The sequence below is a fragment of the Ambystoma mexicanum genome, chromosome 5p (genome assembly GCF_040938575.1).
Source record: "Ambystoma mexicanum isolate Mex_15411 chromosome 5p, UKY_AmexF1_1, whole genome shotgun sequence".
NCBI classification, from domain to species: domain Eukaryota; kingdom Metazoa; phylum Chordata; class Amphibia; order Caudata; family Ambystomatidae; genus Ambystoma; species Ambystoma mexicanum.
In genome coordinates, this window is record NC_090930.1 from 1028436319 (window position 1) to 1028462342 (window position 26024).

The following is a 26024-nucleotide window of genomic DNA, read 5'->3' on the forward strand; positions in this document are numbered from 1 at the left end:
TCCCCAATGTGTTGGCTTTCAGGAACAGGTTGAGTGGAAATGGAAAAAAATTATTTTGATGGGGTTATCAACCGTTTTGTGAGAGGTAGGCGATTTTTGCCATTTTTGCCAATTGGACATGCATGGACAGAATGGAAGAAAAGGGCAGGAAAGCCAAACTGGAGGACAGAAAGGCATATATTTCTGAAAAGTAGACAAAATTCCAAGTTTAGGAAGGGGTGATTTGCATAGGTCAGGCAACAACTAGGTAGGGGAAACTGCCATCGAATGGGGGAAAAGCGGGAAAATGACTGAAAAAAAAGGTATGTGTTGGACATGGTTGGCTTGGTACGGCAATGGCTTCTATGAATTTTGCGAAAAGCAATGCTCCGCTACATTCCCCCGACTCTTGCAGTTAGGAGAGCATACCATTTTTGTAGTGTTTGTACAAAACAAGCAATACCACAAGCCAAACACTGAGCCATGGTACACAGGAGTTTTACGCTCACGGCCTGACCAGACGCACTTTGCATGTGTAAATTGGGAAAACCAATGTGGTGAGGAACGGCAGCCATACATTTTATGAAAGAGCCCGGCAGACCTTTTCAAGGGTAGGTGACTTGTGCAGGTTACAAAAGTGTATGGTGGCTAAAGCAGCGACTAAATGTAGGTCACATTTGGGAAAAGAAAGGGTTGTGAGACAAAGGGCACCAGCAAATGGGTCAAAACGTTATGAAAAACACACAAACACAACAAATGGCCTACCGTCACGCGTTCCCACAGGTGTCCCGATGAAAACGGTAGCTCACATGTGTGGGTGCACCTACCTGGCCGCCAAGGGGAAAGCCTAAAACACAAGTAACCCCAAGTCTGTTTTCAGAGGGAAATCTCAGACATTCTGCCGACCGGCACAATGTACAGATATGGGCCTTGGGTGTCCAAGCCACCGAGGAAAACAGGGAACCCCATGCATTTTCGAAAAGAGGACACCCGTGGGAATCCGCAGAGGTGTGATTTGCGCACATCGCCCCAGATTTTTTTACCCAGACACCCCTGCAAAGTCCGAAATGTGGGGAAAAAAACGCTTTTTCCGCACATTTCGCTCGACGCACCCATCGAAACACGCCCCCAACAACACATGGCCTACCGTCCCGCGTTCCCACAGGTGTCCCGATGAAAACGGTACCTCACATGTGTGGGTGCACCTACCTGGCCACCAAGGGGAAAGCCTAAAACACAAGTAACCCCAAGTCTGTTTTCAGAGGGGAATCTCAGCCATTCTGCCGACCGGCACAACATACAGATATGGGCCTCGGGTGTCCAAGCCACCGAGGAAAACAGGGAGCCCCATGCATTTCCCAAAAGAGGACACCCGTGGGAATCCGCAGAGGTATGATTTGCGCACATCGCCCGAGAATTTATTAACCAGACACCCCTGCAAAGTCCGGGGCACATTTCGGACTTTGCGGGGGTGTCTGGGTAGAAAAAGCTGTAAACAAAACAAAGAACATGTGTTACCTACGGTCACACCAGCAAAATGTAGCCCTCCCCGGGGGCAGATAAGGGGGGGGGCTGTCCTGCACCCCTCCCTGGGCTCAGGCGTCCGTTCCTAGGAGCAGATATCTGGTCCCAGGAAGGGCTGCATGACTTGGCACCCACTCCATTGCGGGTGGGGGGGAGGGGGTCAACATCCCATCCCATTAGAAAATTCCCTGACCCTTTGGGGTGCCCCACCGCCCCCCCTAAAAAGTGTTCCACCATTTTCATTTTTTTCCTTTGGTAACCCAACTCCCCTTGGTGCAGAGGGTCAAATTGGTGTGCCAATCTGGCGCCGGGGTGCCCAAACCTTACTGCCCCACCCACTGGGGGGGCCTGTCCCACCATTTTTGAGGGCCCTCTCCCCCCTCACCCCAAATGGCTGGGGGACACACCTCATGCAGGCCTCCCTGGGCCTCCTCCAAACGGCTGCGTGAGGTACACCCCACCTCCATTTGGGGTGAGGGGGGAGAGGGCCACCCCAAAAGGTGGGGCAGGACCCCCAATAGATGGGGCAGTAGGGTTTGGGCACCCTGGGGGCAGATAGCCACACTAATGTGGCCATCTGCACCAAGCAAAGTAGGGTAAACAAAAAACAAAATGCAAATTCACAGGCTGCTTTTTAGGGGGGGCTGAGGGCCACCCTAAATTGGCAGCGAATGATGTACCGCAACGGGGGGTGGCCCTCAACCCCCTCACCCCAAATGGAGGGCCCCACCTCATGCAACCCACCCTGGGGGCAGATAGGGGGGGCCCCACCTCATGCATCCCTCCCTGGGGTCAGATGCCCCTTCCTAGGAGCAGATATCTGCCCCCAGGGAGGGTTACAAGGGGTGTCCCTTTCTACTTCGGTGGGGGGGGGCATCCCTCCCCCCCCTTTCATTCAATAAAAAATCCATGGTGGCTAGTGGCCCCCCACCCCCACCCCATCCCCCACCCCCTTTCCACATGCTTTTTTTTTCATTCCCCTGGGGCAGATGGTCAGCCATCTGCCCCAGGGTTCTCATGCATGTGTCCCCATGCTTTGGGGGCCGGGAGGGGGGGGAGAGGGCTGCGCCGATCCGTGACCAGCAATGCCTCATATATGTGGTGTCCTTGGAAAGGGGGGAACACCCCCTTTCCAAGGACACCATTTTTTACAAAATCCTTGGTGGTCTAGTGGGCCCCAGGGCCCCAAACCCCCTCCCACCTCCCTCGATTTTTTTTTTGATTTTTTTTTTATTTCACCCCTGGGGGCAGTGATCATCTGCCCCCAGGGGTCTCTGCCGCTGTGGCCCCATGCCTTGGGGCCACGGGGGAGGGAGGGCGCTTACCTAGTAAGCAGCCCCTTCCTCCCCCTGCGTCACAAACGGATCTGTATTGATCCGGTGGCATTGCTGCCCACGGATCGCGCGCCCTGCGCTCGATCCGCGGGCAGCAATGCCACACAATGGGTATCGTTGGAAAGGGGAGAATCTCCCCTTTCCAACGATACCCGCCTCGATCTCTGGCTTGAAATACAGCCGGAGATCGAGGCGGACAAAGAAGGTCTCTTACCTTCTCTCTTCCCCGCAGCAGCCGAAAATGGCTGCTGCGGGGAATTTGCTTTCAGTTTCACGCCGACGTGCGTTACGAAGGTAATCCAGCCCCCTGGCAGTGAGGGGGGACCTCCCCCTCACATAGCCCGGGGGTTGGATTACAGTTTTGAGCGATCCCTGCGTGTGCACTGTCAAGGACGAGATACCTCGCCCTTGGCACTTAAAGGGTTAACAGAAAAGACCATAATAGTTGTAAAAATCTAGTTGAATTAGGCCTTTAACCGGGCCTTTCTGAGGTACAGTCGCCATTTTTGATTTCAAGATGGCGCACAATTTGCACCATTCTGATTGCCCGTTCAGTTACAGTCTAGTTCCACAACACATCCGCAGAGTTATATCCGGTTGTTTCAATCAGGAACCCCTGCGAAAACGGACCGTGTGGCAACCAAACAAACAAAGATATACAAAGTAGGTAAGCGTCTGAATGCTTCCATTACAAAATAACTTTTAAGATGAATGCAATGATTCGAGTCACTGACTCAGAGCAATTTTTTCCAGAAATCGAATCTACGGCAATCTCCTTTAACGCTGGGCACAACACGCGCATTCCGCGGCTAGCGAGGTCATCGGAGGAATTATCTCCATTTGCTGAAGGTAAATCTGCGATTTTAGCACTTCATTTTACACGCGATGGAAACATCCCTAGCAGGTTGAAAATACAAAATGTAAATGAATGTCTAACAGACAATAGTCTATATTGGGCCCATACATCAGTTTCAGATTGCTGTGTACCTATTATATAACTTGCACCAAGCTGTGCAAAACAAAAAGCAGAAGCAAAATCGTAAGATTGAGTTTACAAGGTCCATCTCATACTTGCTTTTCAGTTTCAACGACTGTGAGAACCCACAGCCTTAACGTTCGAATTTGGTCTACATGCCTACCCAATTCGATGCCACACACGCCAATGAAGTAATCGGAAGGTTAGTGTCAATAGTTGCTTGTGCACACATATAGAGAGATGATACCCTACTTTGGGTTTTTAACAATGTCACCAACACGCTTTTTCTGTTTTGGTTTTTAGATTGCCATAATGCGAAGGGTCAACCAATGAACCTTTCTTGACATCAAAATCTTGGTGTCATCATTTAACGTCCTGAAGACGGGTTCAGCACACATCTAATAGCGGTTTAAGTGGGCTATAGAGTGCGTCATAAAAATTGTTGCTAGTTCCCAGAAACACATTTCTCTGTGTCGACAGAGCCAAGGACAAGTTATATGAATTAGAGACATACGAAACAGCTAAATGATCACCACACACCCTTACTAACCTCACAATATTGTTAGAATTTGGGAATTGTGGTAGTTTTGATTCATCGCAATAAGTGATTTTCACAGAATGTTGTTTTATGTGATACCTTGTGTAAACAAAATGTACTTTTGTCTTTTTTATACGGAAATTGTTCCAAGTGTTTTTATACTTATTGATTAAAAAAATGTTTATCTCCATTGTTCCTGTCTTGATCCATCGACCGACATGATTGGTAGCACTGTTTGCAACTAGACGCACCTTGTGCGTGTGTAGGTGGGTAGCTGTTCAGTGACATTTCTTGTTGTATACACATTCAATGTCAGCCAATTGTGGCCCATCCAACACCCCACGTCCTCCAAGCAACTCCGCAGCCGAGACACCGGATCAGGATTGGAGGCATCAAGCCGCAGAATAATTTGGGTGTCATCAGCGTAAGAGTAGCATCGGAGGCCGTGGGAGTGGATGAGCCTAACCGTAGGCTAGATGTAAGCATCAAATAACGTAGGGGACAAGGCCGATCCCCGGTACCCCACAAGATAGAGGAACAGACACCAAATTAAATAGTGTAAGAGAGAGAGTTTGTGCCCGTCAAGCAAGAAAAGCAGAGAACCAAGATAGAACCTGTCCAGTAATCCCCGGCCAGGCGAGCAAAGCAGGATGGAGTGGTTGACAGTATCAAAGGTTGCCGAAAGATCTAATAGAACGAGGGCCCCCACTTCTCCCTGATCCGAGAGACGTGCCAAGTCATCCACCACCGAAACCAGCACACTCTCTGTGCCCTGACCGGGACGGTAACCAAACTAGAAAGGATTGAAAAACATAGAAGATTCCAGAAAAAAAACTCAGTAGAGGGGTGATCAAGGACTCCAGAAGCTTCATAAAGAAAGGAAGTAATGAGATAGGACGAAAATTTGCAGGACATGCGGGACCCAGAGAACGTTTCTTCATGAGAGGAATCACCAGTGCATGTTTCAGTTGTGAAGGAATAGACCCCGACTGGCACGAGTGGTTAATAGCCCAAGTCACCCAAGGGGCAACAGTCGGCATTATAGCCTTAGACACCGCCAAAGGAATAGGATCCAAGGCTGATGAAGATTTAAGCATGGACGAGGCCTTTACAATCTCCTCTGCTGAGAACAGAGGAGGGCAGTCAGATGCAGCTACAGCCCCTCCCCACCGTGCCTGGACCCGAAAGTGCAATCAGATTGTGAATATTCGCAATTGTTTTGGTAAACAAACTCGAGAGTCACAGAGCCCCTGTGAGGGGGAGCAACCCCTGACAAAGCCAATGTAGGGGATGATACTGAACGTACAAGCTCAAATAGCTCCCTAGGCTGGTTAAGGGCAGCCTCCACTCTGCCAAATTAGAATCTGTTCTTCACAGCCACAACTGCATCATGAAAGGTAGGAGTTTCTCCATTTACGTTCAGCCTGCCGCCGCTTAAGACAGAGAAGTTTTAACGCATCGTCAAACCAAGACCTTCCTTTTCTCCTTTCCTCTGCATTCTCTCTCTTTCTCCCTCCCTTGCTGACCTGCCTGTCTGCTGTGGCGGCTGGTTGCCCTGCTACCCTCAGAGCCTCATTGGGTAGCTGGCTCCTCCATGATCAGCGTCCACTGCAAAGCCTCCGGGCCTACCGCGCATTTATAGGCTGTAACTGTAACCTCTACAGTCCCCGGACGCCTCCTTGCACTTACCCTGAGCCACGCTGCACTTACTCAGAGCAATTACTGCCCTGATTGCACTTCCCGCCTCTCTCTCCCTGGCACTTACCACTCTCCCTTCCCCCTGCACTTTGCGTTGTCGCACTTGCATGAACTGAATCACACAAGGCCTAGTAAGATCGTTTGTCTTGTCCTTCCTCTGCCTTCCCTACCTTGTCTTGTAGCACCTCGAAACACTTGTGTGTATGGCGCTTTATAAATGACATATTATCCCTCTCCGCCAACCCATCCACTTACAACCTCCAACCAACCTTTCCCAACTGCTCGCACTCTTTCTGTCAGCACCCCCTCTCTCAATTCGCTGCCTTTCTTCCACCCTCTTTATTTTCTCCAGTGCTTACCCAACAACTTCTCAAACCCTCTGTCCTTCTCACTTCTCTCATCCTCTGGTCTGCCTGCCTACCAACACCCCTGCCTCTCATAATCACCCACTACAGCCCTCCCCCAGCATCTCCCCTTTATGGCACTCTCTACTCCATCCTTCCTCGACCACCCACTGAATACCAACCCACTCTTCATCCTATTTCTCTCTGCCGCCACCACCCTTCCACCCACCTTCTACATCAGTTATCTCCATCACCTGTTCCTGCCCTTTAACTCCTGTCTCACTACCATTCCCCAACCCTTCCCTTATCACTTCACCGTCCACTCCATCCTTTCCCAACATGCCTATTCTCTTCACCACCTTTCCCCACACCTTCTCATTACCATCTACCAGCCCTACCATCACCACACTCTTCATTCTCTACCACCATCTCCAATCAGTCCCACACATACCACCTCCTCTACTGCATCTATCTCCACCATCCTGCCACCTAGCCCCACCATCTACATCACCTTTTTTCCTACTGTCTCAGCACAACCTCTATCCTTTCCACCGCTCTCAGACCAGGGGTCTGCAACCTTTGGCTCGCTAGATGCTTTGGACTACAACTCCCATTATCCCCCAACTTTAAATAATCTAGCCAGGGTTGATGGAAGCTGTAGCCCACAATAACCGGAGATCCAAAGTGGCAGATGCCTGTTCTACACAAGGTTTTTGCCATCTATCCCTCCCTCAACACCACCCTATCCCACACTGTCCCCCCACGATTACCGCCCATTCCTCAATATGATGCTGCCACCCTACCATACCCCCTCTACCATCTTACCACTGAGGACCAATTGCACACATGGCACTGATTTACTCACTGCACCACCCATTCCCAAGCTAACTTCACCTTAGCCTTCCATTACACCCACTTTCATCACTGCATCTTCAACCCCAGCACTACATAACTCCGGTCACCCCAACTTCTTTTTCAATGCACTACTTCTACCCCTTTAGCCCATATCTCTCCCTCTATGAACACTTCCAAGAGGTCAGACGGAGGGAGTGAGTGTTTTGAGCAAGATCTACAGACTCTCTCCCCCGCCACCTTCCTTTCACGCATCCCACTAAACACACCCAAGTAGAGCTTTCTCCCACCAACCAATACCACACCTGGCACATGCTTTCAACAATCCTCCACACTCCTCTGCACCATCCTTCTTCCGCTTGATCTTTTGGTCCACCTTCTCCTCCCTTACTTTATCCGCACAACCCACACTGCCTTGAATTGCCTTGTTCTTTGGTCCTCCCCTTGCCACTGGTTCTCTCCCTCAACTGGTTCACCATGCCAAATACTGGCTTCCTTCTCCCCAGTGGCTGTGTTACAGATATGAAAACACAACCTTTTCGTAAGCAGGTCTGCCAGTGTTTGGTAGTGGCGGGCTACTCGAAAGTTAATTTCAGAGTTTGTATGGCCACTGGTGCCTCATTAAAGGTGTAATAACTTTCAAAGTTTGTATCATGATCTAATTGAGCATCGGGATTGCCGGTTTGACATGCAGACAGCTCTGTGGTCCTGGTGAAGAATCAGTTAACTGTATACTGCATGTCTGTGTCCCATAGAGCATCTGGATTTCCAGTTTGATGTGCAGATCATCTCACTAGGGTGGTTTGCTCACTGTCTTTCGCAACCAGGCATTCTGGGTGATCTACTTTTAAGTGAAAACAGGAAAACAATCTGCCAGCATTGTGCACAACAGGTAGGGGGCAAGAAAAGGTTGTACTCTGTTGACTTAACAGGGCACAGGGAAATGGGACAGAGACTGGGGCCCTCCCTACTCCCACACCCTGCCTATGGGGGCAGGACTGGCTCGGGTAAACAGCATGGTAAGCCTCCTTCCCAAGGTTGAAAGGGCTCCCCAACCCCTCTTGACAGAGTCAGGTCCCTGACCCTGCAACATTTCACAAAAGCTAATATGGCTAGACCTGTGTGGCACCTCTCTTTCCCTAGGGGGTTCTTAGATACTGCTGGTGTAGAATGTACTCTGCCCTATCTTCTTGTCAAATGTTAATTACGAAAAATGGTTTTCCTTGGACAGGTGGCCTCGCTACTGCCAGCAGGGTCTGGACCATAGGTCCCAGCTAGCTTTACTCTCAGTACTTGAGGGATCTTGGGGTATAGTCTCCCACCAGTCTCTGGGCCCAGGGTAGCAGGCTTGTATGCCTAGCCCGTCCTACCTAAGTGGCTTCTCCTAAAGCTTGGCTCCACTGGCTTAATCAACCCCTCTTCCCATCCCCGGTATCTGGGAGACTCCCCTGACCTGGCCAACACAGGTACAAGTCATAGCTTGGACCACTTGGCTAACACCCGTTTTTGTACTCTTCCCTCTCTCCCACCCTCTCTCTTTCTCCAATCAGAAGGTTTCTGCCTCGTATTATACAGGCACTGATACTGTGATTCGGTTTTGCTGATAGCATACCTTGCCCCCTGTAACCCAAAGATCAAGGTATTCGGTCCACCATTTTGGAATCAAGCGGTGAAATACTGGTGGCCAGTTTCTCAGTGCTAGTGTCTATGCTCTCTAGCGTTAGCACTGCGTGTGAGCGTTAGCCATCTGTGATTGTGGCGCCTGCTGTAGGAACCATGTTTGGCACCGGGCAAGAATCCATGCCAGAACTTGCACAAACAGCACGCACGGACTTACATCTGCTCCGTATATTAATGTAAAGAATCACTTGCTACAGTCGCTTATGTAAAACATTGGCTCTAGGAGGATTGTCTCTAGGTTTTCTCCTTGGGAAGCTGCTACCAAGCTCTGGGACCCTGGGAAAGGCTGTTCTCGCCCCTCCCTCCGAACCTGAGGTCCTCTCACTCTGCAAGGCAATACTGGCACCCTCAATCCCACATATGAAGAGCTCCACCGACTCATGTCCTAACACAAAAACACACACACAAAAACACACACACACACAAACACACACACACACACACACACCAGCCCCCCGCACCCGAGTTTGACAGGGGAAGGCCATGGGGTGGCTTAAAAAGGACTGGTAAACCCCGCCCCTTTTCTAACATGGACCCTGCTGGGGTCCTGTGAGACAGGGACCTGCAGGGCCTTTAATAAGAATACGAATTGATTATATACCTGGTGGCATAGTGCTTCGAGGCCTTCATGGGGCCTGTATTTATTAATAAAATCACCCTGGTGGGTCAGTGGGACTCCCTGGGGGACCGATTCCAGCACACACTGTCTGCTGGAGCCTGCAGGTGTTGTGGATAGCGTGGCACCCCTTTGGTGCCGCGCATCCCTTTTCACATTCTCTGCCGATGTTGGGCTGTTTGTGGCACCCCTTGACATGGATGACCCCTCTGCCACGAGGTTTCCAGAGTCTCCTGCTGATGGGCTTCCTCGGTCTCCCGCTTCATCTGCAGCCAGATGCCGCCTTCACTGCTGGTAAAGAGGGGTGCGGAGTGGGTCTGCCTGCTCCCCGACACACGTGGGGAGTTGGGGTGCCCCTCATTGACAGCACCCCAACGTTGCCACGTTGCTGACCCTGTCACACTACATATGCCTTTAAAAAGCTGAAATACTGCTCTGTATCGTGGGTAGCGTAATGGGGGATATAGGCTGTGACCCAGCAGTCTTCTGAATCTGACCAACAATGTGGGTGTTTCTGAAAAGTCTAACGGAGAGGAACAGAGGTTGGGTGTTGATACCTGAGCATCTGATTAGACGTGGCAGAGCGGTCAGCTAATGAGCCATACCCACGCCGCCAGCCAAGGGACATGATAGCGTCCCAATGCAGTGCAGACAAGATTTAGGAACGGACTTGGATCCGTAATAAGTTATACCTTGTCTTACCCCTGTGAGAATGGGTTGAGGGCAGTCTAGACAAGTGCCACTTCCTCCTAAAGGAAGTCTAGCACACTTCATTTTTACACACTATTCACCCAAAGCATGTAAGAACCTGGATAAATGGTACAAATATACACATAGTGAGTCACCCAGACACTTCACCCAGGAAGGCACATTTGACGTACACAGAATAATCAATGTATGCATAGTGTACCATGGATGCCTTTGCCTCTACCTACTCTCCTCCTTGTACTCTTGTAGCTGACTCCTACCCTGACACAGCCCTCACCAACTTTCACCTTTGCATCTCCAACACTCTCGACATCCTCACCCCTGTCATGAGGGTTCGAATGAATCCTGCCAAAAACTGCAAATCTTGGTAAAACTCTGATTTGGCGGACCTTAAAAGGAAGTGCAGGACAGTGGAATGGAAATTGGGATCTTCAGTAGCACCCTCTGGCATGCTGGCTTGCCACCTTCTGCAAAGGCAATACAGACTCTGCATCCGGTCCAAGAAAAGAGTCCATATTCAAGCCTGCATCTCCGGGGGAACCAACAACACGGCCAAACTTTTCAAAGTCTATAACGAACTAGCATACCTTAATGCAGCCTCACCCTCTACTGCACCCACCCAGGCCCTTTGCTCGGCCCTGGGTGCACCCTTCACCACCAAAACACAGGTCATCCTGTCCTCGTTCTCCTCCGCACCCACTCATGCACCATCATCCCTTAGCCCACCTCTCGGCCGCCTCCTCCCCTCCCCCTCTTCTTTCCTCCCTCTCCCCTGTCACACCTTAGGAGGTTTCCAGACAAGTCGGGTCTATGAAAGCCTCTTCCAAACAGGTGGACCCCTGCCCCTCCAAAACCATCAAGGACAACATTGACTCTCTTGCACTGGCCTTGGCAGACCTCTGCAACCTCTCCTTCGCCACTGGAGTTTTCTCCACTTCTCTCAAGCACTCTCTTGTGCACCTTGTGCTCAAAAAACCCGCTGTCGACCCTACCATTCCGGCAAACTATCGCCCAATCTCTATCACCCCTTTCCTTGGCAAACTCTTAGAGAAGCTGGCTCTCAGCTTACCCTCCACACCAACTCTGTTGGCTGTCCCCATGACCATCAGTCAGGCTTTAGAACATCCAGAGGCACAGAAACTGCTCTTCTGAACACCCGTGAAACCTGCTCTCAAATCTCGACTATACTCTCCCTCTGTCGCCATCCTTGATGAGCTCTATTCTGCTTTCAATACACAGAGCAGGCCCTGGTGTGGCTAGTGTCCTTTCTCCGAGATCATCCTTCCCAGGTGGAACTTGGGTCCTTTCTCTCCGCTATCACTTTCTCTACTTGTAGTTTCGCCAGGGATCTAATCTATCCCCTTAGTTCTCCAATGTCTACATGGCACCTTTGTCCCACAAAATCTCTGCCTTCACCTCCAACTTTCAGTGTTATGCGGATGACACACAGCTTTCTTTCAGGCTCCCCTCTGCCTCTTCCTGCTCCTCGCGCATCCCTTACTGACTGTCTGCAATTCAGTCCTGGTGTGCTGCTTATGATCTCTGCCTTAATGCCAGTAAGACCCAGATCGTCCTCATTGGGACCCCTGCTCCTGCTTTCCCACTTGCACCCTGGCCGGCCTCCATTGGTCCTGCGCCCTCACCCACCAGGTGAGGCAAAACATCTGGGGGTCATCTTCGACTCCACTCTCTCCTTCTCGTCTCACATCTCGGACATCTCTAAAAAGTCCCACTACCAGCTGCACCTCCTCAGAGGTATCGTACCTTTTCTCACTTTCCCTCAGAGGCTCACCATCTCCAGAGCCCCGGTTCTCTCTAGACTGGACTATTGCAACAGTCTCTTTCTCAATCTTCCTACTTCTACTCTCCAACCTCTTCAACTTATCCAGAACAGAACTGCAAGACTTATCCTTGGCCTCAAGCCCAGGGACCACATCTCACCAGCCATGAAATCCCTCCACTGGCTCCCAGTGGCTGCAAGGATCAAGTTCAAGTCCCTCTGCATAGTCCACAAGGCTTTCTGGGGCAGGGCCCACACTACCTAAAAAGCTCTCTGCCTAAATACTGTCCTTCTAGAGCCCTCCGCTCTGCCTCCTCCAACTCTCTGCGGGTGAGCCGCTTCTCCAAACAGATTTCGGGGTAGAACTTTATCCTCTGCAGGTGCCTCCCTCTGAAACAGCTTCCCTGCCTCTCTCAGTCTTGAGTCGGACCTCCTCAAGTTCCGGAAACACTTCAAGACCTTCCTCTTCTCTTCCTCGCTCTCCCTGTCCCCTGCTAACCGCCTTTCTCCTCTCTCCTGCTTACCTCCCCCTTTATCCTACTCGACTCTTCTCAGTTTTGCTGACTGGTTGCCTGGTGCACCTCCAGAGCATCACAGGTCCCAGGCTCCCCCGCTAGTCCTAAACTTCCCTCTGGGCCTCTGCACTCTGCCTCACACTTCTGCACTCAGAATACATTCCATGTGAGGGGCATCCTCTCTGCACTTAAGCCAGGTCCCTGATGGACTGGGCGCACTTGTTCCCCCTCCTCCTCCCTTGCACTTCTTGTCTGCGCACTTGCACGGCTTTGCATGCACTAGGCCTAGCGGGGTGAGTTGTCCTGTCTTCCCTTTGTCTCCCCTCTCTAGCTTGGTTGCGCCTGAAACACTTGTGCATTATTGATGATGACCTATCCTCAATCAATCCGAATATCGGCAGGCCTAGTAATATAGTTTATTGTTCTGCATGTTCTTTTCCCCTTTTCCCCCCTCCTCCCCTCCTCCTCTCCACACTCCTTGTCATGCACTTGTACTATCTGACAAGTTGTTTGGCTTAGTAGGGCAGCTCATTGATTGTATGCCCTTTCGTTCTACTCCCCCCCTTCTCTCCTTCCCACTTGTATAAGCACTTTACAAATAAACAATTACATTTCAATGGTGTTAGAGAAGAAAGTTGCACGTGTACACCAGCGCCAATGGAACAGTTATTTAGATTGGTATATCGAAGCTACTAAGAGACAGACTGAATTCAAGACCAGGGCATTGAAAGACATGTACCAGGAGCAGGTTAAATCCCTAAATACAGAGCACTCCAACCTGCAGGTACCGGCTCATAAAGCTGGGTACAAACAATTATATCATGTAATCGAAGGGGAAGGTTGAAGGAAAGTCTGAAGATATTTTGGACACATACAATCCTGCTATTTTAAATGTTATACCTGACCAACAACTGGCTAGCCCAGACTCCACCCAACTGCCAACCTATCATCAGCCCACCCAAATAATCCTCATGGTCGGTCCATTCACCCCTGAAATACGAGCTCAGATCTTTAGGCACGTTTGAAGGGTTCCCTAATCTTACAGCTAATACCAGTACTGGTGCATTTCCGCTTATGCAACTCCCAGGAGGAGGCGATACTTTAGTTACTGTACATGCCCCCTAGAATGCTACGGATTTGTTTATTATTGTTCAAAGATTTCCAAAGATACGAGAAAATCCTGTTAAGTTCCAGGAGGAACTTTAGGTCATAAGACATTGCTATCACCCCACTTGTGTAGATTTGAATCAATTCTTGCGAGCAGTGCTGCCCACAGATACATTTACTTAGCTTAAAGTGCGCTCTAATTGGTCAGCTGAAGAACCTGTCATTTCTAGGGATTTGAAAACTTTCACTGACAGACTGGCACAAACGATTACTGAAATGTGTCCCCGAAAGACTGATTGGTCCAAGATTAATGCATATTAACAAGCCAAGGGGGAAAATCCTGTGGAATATCTTGAGCGTTCGCAACAATGCTTTGAACAGTGGTCTGGATTGTTGATGCAGGCATTATAGCACGGGTTTGCAACCCAAGGTATCTGAAGGAATTAAAGCAGTACTTACAAAATGTGAAGGAAGGGGTTTGGTCGAAGATTTATTAGCTGCACAGCACTTCCATGAAAAAGTTTAAAAACAAAAAAACTACTGAAACCAAACCTATGGTGTTACAGATACACAGTTGGGCGAGGATAAGGAAGGGAGCAAGGAGCACCCTAGTCATATAAACCAGGGAAAACTGCTGAAATGGTATTACACAAACACGTATCAGTGTAATGACTATAAAGAGTTTGGACACTGGAAAGCAGTGTGTCCACATCTGCATCAGTATGACGGCTGAGGCGACAGTCAACTGCACCAACCGGAATGATGAGGTCTCCGCCTCCACTTCAGACCAAAGGTTATGATTGCTAATGGGTCTCTGATCTTATATCGATTGATCCTACTACCCAGCATGCCGAGTGTGCCATTGTTGGTGAAAGGATTTCATGTTTGGTTGACAATGGAGCATCACGCTCCACGCTAAAAGCTTCAGAGTTTTCACAAACATTTCATTCTGATTAAGTAGTAAACACTGTAGGTATGGGGGTACTCCAATACCTAACCCTGTGTCTGCCCTGCTTATGGTCATGATAGGTCCAATTTCTGGCCAACAAACATTCTTGCTGAGTCTCTGTTGTCCTGTGAATTTGTGTGGATCTGATTTATTATGTAAGCTAAGTTGGTCTATTTTCTGTCCCCTGATAGTGTATATCTTGCTATCCCTGCTCACAGAGAGCACAAGGTACTTGTAGTATTACAGGAAATTTTTCATTTGAAAGCCTGGAGACTGGCCCGACAATCACTGTTCGCGGCACGAACTGTTGGACCGAGGCCCAGTCAAAATTTTGATCAGCCCATGCAAATGACCCTGGTTATATCATTAATGTTGAGCCAGACAAAATTACTCTAAATCCTGCCATGTCTCTGCCATGTGTACCTCAGTATCCTATTTCTCAACAGGCTGAAGAACGTATTTCTCAATGGAATCGAATCCCTTCTCCAACAAGGTATTATTGTATCAACCTGCAGTACCTGCAATTTGCCCACTATGAAGTCAGGTAAAGAAGTTTAGCATTTTATTCAGAATTCGCATGCAGTTAATGTGCCTGTATTACCAGCTTTTCTGGTTGTACCTAATCTGGTTGGCATTTTGTCATGTATTCCATATACAGCATTTTTCTCCAAACCCATAAATCCTGACAGCCAGTATCTGTTCGCATTTACCCATTAATCCACTCAGTATACGTTCACTAGGCTTCCAATGGGATACGCAGAGAGCCGTAACCTGTTCTCTCAAATTTTAAAGAAAGCTCTTGTGTCGGTTGAGTTTCCAGGAGGGTTGACGCTGGTGCAGTATGTAGATCTGCTCCGAGCCTCCCCCTCCTTGCAGGCTTGTGAGGAAGACTCACTTATTGTATTGAAAGTGCTTGTTGAAAAGGGTCACGAGGCATCTAAATACAAATTACAGTTGTGTCTGCCCCATATGCGATACCTGGGCCATGGGATTTCTGACGGGGAAAGACATTTGTCCTAGGATCGGATTGCAGCATTCCAGAAAGTCCACAAACCCCAGACTAAGAAGCAGATGAGAGGTTTCCTCTGGATGATAAATTACTGTAAACAGTGAATCCCGGGATTTGCATCCATAGTTAAGCCCCTTAAGAACCAGCAATGGCTCTGGCTTTATGTTTGCCGGATTACAGTGAGCCCTTTGTGCTGTTCGGCGATGAGCGCAACAGGTTTGCTCAAGGTGTGTTGACTCAGTTACGCAGTGATAAGCACTGGCCCGTATCCTATCACAGTGTAGATTTAGATCCAGTAGCCGTGAGACTCCCAACTTGTCTGCAAGCCGTCGCCACTGCTGCCCTGTTGATACAAAAGACTGACTCATTAGTGCAGGGGCATCCTATCATACTTGCGGTTCCCCTTGCTGTGTTGTCATTATTGCTTAAAAGGAAGACCCAGCATGTGTCGAATTATCGTCTCAGCCGATTTGAAAAGGGGCTTATTTCTGCTGCAAATGTTACTCTGTTCAGTTCTGAATCCTGCTTTTTGGCTACGAACACCGGGAGATAGGGAGCCGCATGACTGTCAGGTTGTAGTAGAGACCCTGTGTTTTATCTGATGTACCTTTGGTGTATCCCGACACGATTAATTTGTTGACTGGTCTTGTATCTGTGTCCCAAAAACTGGGGAATTGGTTTTGGGTATTCTGCCTGCAGTGAGTCATACTCCCACTTTTCCAGCCCAGTCCCACCTCAGAAGAAGTACTGCCTGGGAAACCTTTGTTGCGGGAGGTCAGGGGAGGGCAATATATGATGCCAGCCCTTGGGATCAAGATAGAGACCGTCTGACCCAATTGTCACAATTAGAGATGTGAGGTATACGGGCTGAAACACGTTGTGTCCCTCCATGCAGATGATGTCCTTTTATATGTGCAAAATCCGGCCGCAAATATACCATAAATACTGGAAGTAACATCTAATGTAAGGTGGCTGTCAGGATTCCGTCTCAAAGATAAATCATTGGCTTTTCCATCGGGCTGCCTGCGTGGAAAGGCCCGGGCAGACTTGCCAGCAGGGGGAATACAACAGGAGACGGAATCCTTTAATATTTGGGTATTCTAATTCATCATGACATGGTGGATACATTCCAGTTCAAAGTGGGTAGAGCGTAGCAGCGGTGGGGGACAAAATCAAGTTCTATCACTTGTGGGGGAAATTGCGGTCTGGAAGATGATTATCCTACCCAGGCTCTTGTATCTATTTACGAACATAATGCACTTGTTTAGACCCCCATTTTTTAAGCACCCGGACCGCATCATCTCTGCCGGAGGGAGGATTCGAGTCTCCTTGAGCACATTGCGAAGACGTAATCTTGAGGGTGGGCTTTCCCTTCCAGACTTTAAATAACGGGGGGAAGAGTTCAGTGGATTTCTAGCACATGGTGTGGGCATGCCCAGTCACAGAAATGTACTGGCAAAAGGTGGTGGGAGGGCGAAAGTCCTGCTAAATAGGTAACTAGAATCTACCCCCAAGGTGTGTCTGCTGGGGCTTCTTCCGAAGGGAAAATGAAAAGAATAGAAGCAATCAAATAATATGGCTAGATTATTGTTAGTTGTGGCGTTCCAACGTATGGCAATTACGTGGAAGACTCCCAAAGGGCCTCAATCACAGCAATGGGCCGAAATGGCCACAATCAGAGAGAGGAGGGGGGACTAGGGGTGAGGATTCAGCAGAGGTGACTCTAGAGTGGGGCACCCTCCTCAACGATCTCTGTACATCCCCAGATGACCTCTGCCCTTGAGGGAGGCAAGAACAGTAAATAAAGACAATACATAAAACTGTGTGGACAGGATAAAACACCCATAAATCTGGAAGTATATACCTCTGTTGGAGAGTTGTGTTGAGTTGGGTGGGGAAGTGGGGATTGCGGGGTAGGAGGGGAAGAGTAGAAGGAGGAGTGCGCTTGGGTTTGAGGGAGGGGAGGTATGGGGCAGGGAGGTAATGTTATGTTTGTGCATGTTTCTCTTTTTACAAAATTCAATAAAGAGTTTTAAAAAAAACGATTTGTGACTTCATGACAAAGTATAATGTCAGCCTTAAGGGTTCCTAAAGTGTCTTAATGTTATGTCATGAATGCCTATGTGCTTAAATAAGCCCAACAGTGAAGTGGTTAAGGTTGTGCTTCAAACAAAGTAAAACAGCAGGTTTACATGTAAAAAGCACCCTACTTCCTTTGGAAAAATAAAAAAAATGCTATTTATCAGCAACCCCAAAGAACATGTATGTACCAGTCATTTTGACTACCTAACAAAATACATATAGGGACAAAAAAACTCCACAAAAATATTGATCAACAGACAGCTAGGAGTTTGCCCCTACTTCCACCCATAGAGTTCCACAGATATGCTCGGGTCAATGGTACCACAAAAGAATGGAGGAAGCAGGGCTAGTATTACTGCATATTTGGAAAAGGGACTTTAGGGTAAATATGTAGCTTTTAATTTGCATGAATTACAGGTGCAAAGAAGTATGGACTACAAAATGTTATGTTTCAGAGTTGAAATTATTTTTAACTTGCCTAAAAAGACCAATTTTTGGAACCGAAATTACTTTTCTATTCCCTAAAAAATCATTTTACACCCAACTTCAAAAAATGCAGAGTAAAATACTGCCTCTTAGAATTCATACCCAAAGACCTATAAGTCAGTCAGAAGAAAAGAAAAAAGAAAGAGAAAAATACCTTATCTGGGCAATCTTATAACACTTCAGATGAAGGACTAAATTATTTTCCTAGATCCAACATGTCACGGTTTGAAATGATTAATACACACTTAGGTGCATGGATTCTCTGTATATGCAGGACTCTCAGAAGGGCTTACATTACAGAGAAGTCAATGCTATACTTTGAAGAGGTGAGAAAAATGCTGCAGGGTAACATGCAATACCAAGCTAATGGCCGCACAGTATGTTTTATGAAAAATATACGTTTATATATATTTAAGCAGAAATGCACTATGGTACAGGTGAGCTTCTTTTTACGAATGGAGTTAAATGTGGGCAAGTTCATCTTATGCTTCATCTAGGCAAGTTCATTTTCCTTCTGCTTCAGAACGAGTCCCAGCGATTGACCAAGGCATGGTGCAAGTATCCTATTCCAATAGTGTTCTTGGGAGCTAGATGCACTTTCACTTTGATATCAGGCACCCTGCACCAGTCAAACATTTGGCGACCATCCCATCCCACATTCAAACCTTGCCAGGTAAATACTCAGGATGTGGATCCCAGAAACCCAATCATACATCTGGCCGAATCTGCCATGAGCGCCCAACCAGGAGTCTCAGGAAGGCCATAACCCAAATTGGTGATGTGTACATTGCCATGCTCACAGAGTTAGCACAGCCTCATTGTGAAGTATCGCTACACTTCAAGATCATGTGAACATTTTTTAAGATTCCGTTTTATGAATGTAGTTCAGAAAGGAACAAATGACAGTTTAATGTGCACACACATAGATGATATCTTGGTTGGTAGCCATCCTCCAAAGACAGCAACGAAACAGCAAACAATAAAACGGATAAAGTACCACCACAGCTTCCCATCCCAAGTACATAAAAGTACAAAATGCAGAAATTATGACAATTAATTTCACCACTTCCAATATCATGAGCCAAGGCCCTTCTTCTGTGAAGAACCCAAGAGATTTTCACTGTGCAGAACACCGGGAAGCAGGGTAGGGGTACCTGATAATGAAATACAGACTTCCAAGCTCTTCCCCCACCTTTTTTCCGTCAAACACTGAGACGAGGAGGGGAGAGAGATTGGGAGGATGAAGATTACCAACAGGGAACCCCAGACACAGAAAACAGACCCTCCCCTTTCTACGTCAGACTGTCCCATTAATGAGGCCAGGCTAAGTCAAGCCTCCCTCTTTAATTACTTGCACCAGACTTCACTTGACTCTTCCAGGCAGCATAAAAAGCAGAGCAGGAAAGTACACTTCGAGCAAGTTGGGGATGCTCGAAGGTGCCGGGAAGCAGGCGCAAGATCTAAAGAGCTGCAGAGATCCTGGGAAAACCTCCCAAACACTGGCCCTGTTACTTGAGAGGAGACTGCAGTGTGGCGGAGGGAACTGTATCTCCAGAAGGGAAGACCTGGGGCAGCTGGGGTTGCCAGGTGGTAACCACAGCAAAACCTCGCCCCTGGGCCAGGCAGGTGAACCCAAGTCTCTTGAGGGGCAGGTGGAGAGACCCTGACCTGCGATTAAGATCCCCTTTTAGCTCCTGCAGCTCCCAATGCCAGAAAATGCCATTTCGGGTAGCTGTGAAGTGGTAGCGAAATTAGCCCAGTGCATTTTTGGTTTTGGGACTAGAAGTCCCAACACCTTTTTTGGCGAATTGTGATGTTTGAAATGAGGATCGAGCCCGGCTGAGGGAAGCCTTCTTAGTGAGCTGTACAGCGTGATGGGAGGCTCGAACCGGACTGAGGGAAGCCTTTGAGGTTAACTGTGCTGCATGAGAGAAGGGTCGAGCCTGGCTGAGGGAAGCCTTCATTGTGAACCTTGAGCTTGAAAGGAAGTGAACCACGCCTGACCGAAAACCTTGCCCAACAAAGCGTCGGGAGAAAAGACAGCACAGCCAGTGAGTCGGTGAAACTGAGGGCAGACCAGCTTGTGTTTTGAACCAGGGTTGCAAGTGGCAACTTTGTATAAAGAGAACAGTGTGTGAGGCGTGGGGATGAGCGATGCAAGTATAATTGGAACCAAAGAAGTAATTGAACTTTGTGATTGAACTTTGGGAGGCAACCCAAGATACCATACACAGAGTGGTCCTGCACCACGTGGGCGCTCATTCGAAGGTCTCTGTTAGGTATCCAACCGATGCCGAGTGTGAGAGAAAGGAATGCTCAGATTGAAGTGGCCATGCAATGGGTCTTGCTAAATCCTGTGCACATTCGAAAGTCTTTGATAGTTTAAAGTACATTGCAATTGGTCCGAGCCCTGTTGAGGGAGACTAACTGACCAAAGGAGCGGGATCTGATCCCGGCTGAGGAGGATCCGGGGTGAACGGTGAGTCACCCGCAAAAGAACTCTCGACATTGGTGTGAAAGGGATCTGAGCCCGGAAGAGTGGGATCCAGGGTGAAAACCCTACTTGAATACAGATGGAGAAAAAGGAATGTTTCCTTATTATTTTTGTACAGCAGGCCCTCGAGTAAAGAAGCTTGGACACAGAAGGTCCTGAACTGTAAAAACTGAACTATATCATTGTGCCACAGTGCCAGAGTGTGTGCTTTGCGCAAGTTACCCGCCTTGCCCTGTGCTGAAAATGTGGGGAAGGGAGGCCAACGGCCCAATCATCCTGACTTATCAGTTTATGAACACTTCTTTCTTTTTCATAAACTACACCCCACACTATTTATAAATTAGAAGTAAGGATTGGCAATAGGTTTGTTTTAAGTATAGGCCCTTTTATGTTGACATGACGCAACCAAGACTGACTTCTTTATGATTTGAGTGTCGTAGTTTGCTTCCATCTTAGATACCCTTTCAAATGTTCAATAAAAACTCTTGAACGGTGGTCACTTGTGTCTGTTTTACTATTGCCACCATGCGTTCCTTACACTTCCCATCAGTGATTGCGTTGTGTTATTCCACATCTCCACAAATCTAAATTCTAAATGCACTCAGTGGGCTGAAAATGCAGTCCAGTCATTCAGCTTAATTCAATACAAGATACTTAAACAGGCCCTATTACTAGGCAACGACATACGTTTCTGTTCTCCTAAAGAACCATTAAAGCATCTTGCCATTCCTCTAACAAGAAAACCATACCCATCTTCCATCTACAGTATATTTAGGGAAGAATCTATGAAAGTCAGTATTACTTTGTATAATGTGGAGGCAGGCTTTACCTCCATTCCTCCTACTACCACGTTTACCTCCAGAGGGTCTGGGCAAGGATTTCAATTTTGCCTCTGGTTTGTGTATGCGGGCATGCCCCAGTTGTAAGCATTCAAAGAAATCAAAGCTGTTCCTTCAGGATTCACTGATTTGGCCATATGCCAATAAGGTATTGACCCAAATCAGATCATTCAAAACTGTAATGCCTTTGTCATCCCAAATCCAGGCTTTCCATAAACAACTTGGGCTGTCCGTAGAGCGTAAGAGGAGGACTATGTCCCACATATATGCCCCCTGTCTATCACAATATGTGATGCCAACTAACCTCAATGGAGCCACTCATTGGCCATTGCCAGATGTATCACCCAGTAGTATTGCAAACAGCTGCCAGCAGCTAGTGAGTCACAGAGGTTGCTGAGCAGGGCAACAGGCTTGGGGAAACAAACTCTCAAGAGCACATGCACGGGTGACAGCCCACTGGGGAAACATGTTGGGGAACCATGAGGGGGAAAGATATGTTGGGCACCCACTATGAGTCACAGATCAGAGCTTTCCTCTTAACAATGGGAAATCATAGAACACAGCCTGCAGGTTGGTGCACTACATCTACATTTATTGGATGCTTCTCTTGGCATCCCATGGGATTTCTATTTTTTCAGTTTAAAAACCAGGTATGCTGCAGTTTGTTTAGTAGAGAAAGACTGTATAATATGAAGGCTCGCCTTTAAACAAAATTAGGAAGGAATAAAATGGCAAGTTTGGATAATAAAAAAAACCTTTGACTATGTACCCAAAACAAAGTGCACATGTCCGGCAACACTTGTGTCTGGTGAACTTCGATGGGCCTGAAAATCAGAGGTTCATAAAATGCCTGGAAAACTGTCTGAGGATGTCAACCTACAGACAGGGATAAAAAGGAGTACCAGTGAGCTTGCGTACATTAACAGCCGGTATGTGTTTCAATAAACAGTTCAATGCGAGGTACGCAGTACATAAAGCATATACATAATTCTTACAAACGCCAATAAAGCACAACATAGGTATGTAGAAAACTATACAAATGTTTTTCCTAAGTTCCACAAAACAGTGATTAGTGGAAAAAAAAAAACATTGCCCTTACCTTAATGTGAAAGTTGTCATCGACTAAGATGTTTTCTGGTTTGAGGTCTTTATGTACAACACCCTGTTCATTTAAGTAAGTCATTCCTTCAATGATCTCCATAATAAAGCGTGCTTTCATGGAAAATGGAATTTTGATCTAAAGATGGAATAGTAAATGGAATTAAATCCCAGAAACGTAAAAAATAAACTTTCACTCCTTGGGAGAAGATTACTAATCAATGGCAAAGTCCAGTAGGTTATGCCAATGGCAACAATTTTGCTTACACACACACACACACACACACACACACACACACACCCCCCCCCTTTAAGTTCATTAAGTCCATACATAAGGGAGGCAAGGTCATAAAAGCGAATTCAAGAATCGTGCGAACACAGAAATTCATTGATCAGAATACAACTATTTCAGAAAATGATGGAAAGCAATTCATACACATTCAGTAAAAATATATGAATGAAGCAAATGCCTTGAAAACCTGAAACATTGATGCACCCAACAACATACAATGTACACCGAGGAACAAAGGAGGGAAAGAAAGAAAAGGGAGAAAAGAGAAAGCCAGCATACTGGGCAATTGGGGGTGTAGGCAAAATGAAATAAAGGGGAGAGAGAACAAATACAGCGGGAAAAGGAAGAGCATAGAAAAAGATAAAAGGAGGGCATCCAAGTACATTAGGTAAGGCTGACCATCTGTGAAACAATGAGGAGGGAGATCACTCGAGTACATCTGAACAGCTTCAATTGGAGCATAAAAGTGACTTTATAGTTGGATCAGGGGGCATTTCAAGTTTACTGGGCCACCGGCAGATTGCAAACCCACAGAACTCAAATCTACACTTCGGTTCACTGGAGGGGCTTTATTTACTTACGGATTTCCAATGAACCAGTCATCCCCAGTATTACCTTCATGACCTAGAGTCAGGGATTGTGTGACGCGAGCCAAGAACAGGACAAACATCTTGTCTTGAAGAGAGGATTGCGAGGCCCAAGGCTCCAGTCACAGATGCAACAAATGTAATGTCACCAGGTGTTCAGATTTAACGGAGGGAAAACTTGTCAATGCCTTAGAATACAATGACGCACAGATGCTACCATAAGATCCTGTAACGTGTTCCCATGCGAGCCTGCAGGCCCCTGTCTCCATCAGAGAAACCTTTTTACCAAGGAGCGAGCCACCACTTGACACAGTTGGAGAATTAGGGCAATGCATCCTAGAATTGAAGAGATCTTGACCTAAAAACGCTTTACATCAGTATAGCAGGACTGGAAGAGAAAGAAAGCCTTTGCCTTGCCATGTTTGGCCAGAGGAGATGGCTATCTATACACCATTTATACATCTGCCGCTATTAGATCTCAATGGAGAACAAAGAAATGGGATTGGGTGCTGCGGATTGTCATAGAAAAGCAGTGTAGTTTCAACCAAACATGTTGCAAAGACTTTTTTCCTAAGTTCAACCCAATGTCTTTCTCCCACATTCGCTTGGCCCTCGTCAACTAAACATCCTTTCAAGTTTTCATGACATTTTGTGGCTTTCAGCATTTTTCCCATTATCAAAAGTCCAGAACTAGAGGCAGTCCAAATATATGGACCAATATTTTTTAAATTTGTACAGCGTCTGAAATTCCATAGTTACAGAGGGGAAATATGCTGAAACAGTCCCAACATTTTGAATTCTGCAGGGGATTTCTAAAATCTGCAGAGAATTTGGAAAGTCTGTGCTCATAAGAAATCTGCATTTTCTGCGGAAAAATCTGCCCCGCAGATATGACTGTCTCTATCCCAACCACCCTTAACTTTGTTCCAGCAGTCCATTTGGAGCGCTGTTGGAAATGGAATGCGGAGGCTCATATGCCATCCGAGCACAATTGCATGTTTTGTAGGAAACCTTTGAACTTGAGAAACGATTGCAATCAGAGTGTGTTGAATGCAATTGGATAGACATTTTTAACTATGTGGTTTGTGGGCCCAAAATCTGGTGTGAACCAATCCCTCCAGAAAACAAACCCATTAGTTATTACTATGCCTCCACAAATACAAATGGGAATTCAGTCACCAGGGACAGATGTACAGTACATATTTTCCAGACAGTTTTATATTGTAACTCCATTATATTTAATGACAGAATGTGTGCAGAGACAGATAAGCAGTGTAAGGGTGACAGTGTTCGTGGGATGTACATTGTCATTACTCGGCCTACTTATGTGTGGTGCATTTGTGTATGTACCAGCTTATGGTTTGGAATTTCATTACTGTCAGATGGCCAGGGTGGGATTCCTGTACTGTCTCAGTGTTGGGAACCATGGTTCTACTCACACAGGAGGCTTTATTGCGGTGGGGCTTCCATATGTCACTGTGCCACAACATGTCTTACATCATGCATGGGTGTGTTCTGCTGTGTTGGACATATCCAAGGTTTATCGTGCAAGGTGCTTGAATGTGAATGCTGCATCAAGCACCTGTCCCAGCATGGCACTGAATGTGGACTGGGCCATTCCATGCATCATGGCAACGGTATGTTGGTAGCTGCCAGTCCCAAGAAATTGAAGCACAGACACAAGCTTCACTAGGGGAGGTACTGCCGTGGTGGTGGCTATGCGGCTGCCAATGTCAACCTGGATTGTGTCCAGCAACTGGGTGATGGTTGCCCTGTCCAGCCGATATTCTGTCACCAACTGACCATCAGTCAGGGCCCAGGGTGTTGGCCTGACCCTGGGGATGGTTGGCCACCTTGCTGGTGGCTGCTCTCCTCCTCCTTCTCCTCATCCACACTGCCCCCTGCACTCCTAGGGCCCTGGCCTGGTTGGCTGGCCTCTGTAGATCCAGGCGCAGCAGGTAGAAGTCAACATCAAGGCTCCCGGCTCCAAATGGCAGCATGGTGTTGGGGAGGGTGTGTTGTGCATGGGTGGCTCCTTTGTAGGCCTCTGATTTGCATTGGTTCCACCTGGGCCCTGATTGCTGTCTCCTCCCTGCTCCTGCTGGTGTAATGGTGTTGGGGAGGGTGTGTTGAGCATGGGTGGCTCCTTTGTAGGCCTCTGATTTGAATTGGTTCCACCTGGGCCCTTATTGCTGTGGCCTGTGTTCTGTTACCTCCAGCTTCTTGCTGGAGGTATTTTCGGTGGATTATCCGCCGCTTTTCTGGCGCTAATAGCGCCTACGCCGACTCGTGATTGCTGATGTTTTAGCGCGAATGGTTCCTGGCGCTGTTATGGCCGGCACTTGTACAGCCGGCTGTACTTGCGCCGGCTGTACTTGCACCGGCGGTATTTCGACTCGTGATCCGACAGACCCTTAAAATTGGCACTAATAGCGTTACCGCCAATTTTAAGGGTTAACGCCAAAGTCGTGATGAGGCCCTTAGTCTAAACATTAGTTATTCTAGCAAAGGCTGCAGAGACACTTTTCTGTTATGAG

At 47.6% G+C, this 26024-nt stretch overlaps 1 protein-coding gene across 1 annotated transcript in view; it reads right to left on the reverse strand.

Moving 5' to 3' along the window:
* Window positions 1-26024, reverse strand: part of RIPK1 (receptor interacting serine/threonine kinase 1) — an 840028-nt gene that overhangs the window by 542774 nt on the left and 271230 nt on the right. The window contains exon 4 of the mRNA XM_069613515.1: window positions 22610-22747. Within this exon, the coding sequence (XP_069469616.1) occupies window positions 22610-22747 (138 nt within the window). The remainder of the gene's footprint in view (window positions 1-22609; window positions 22748-26024) is intronic.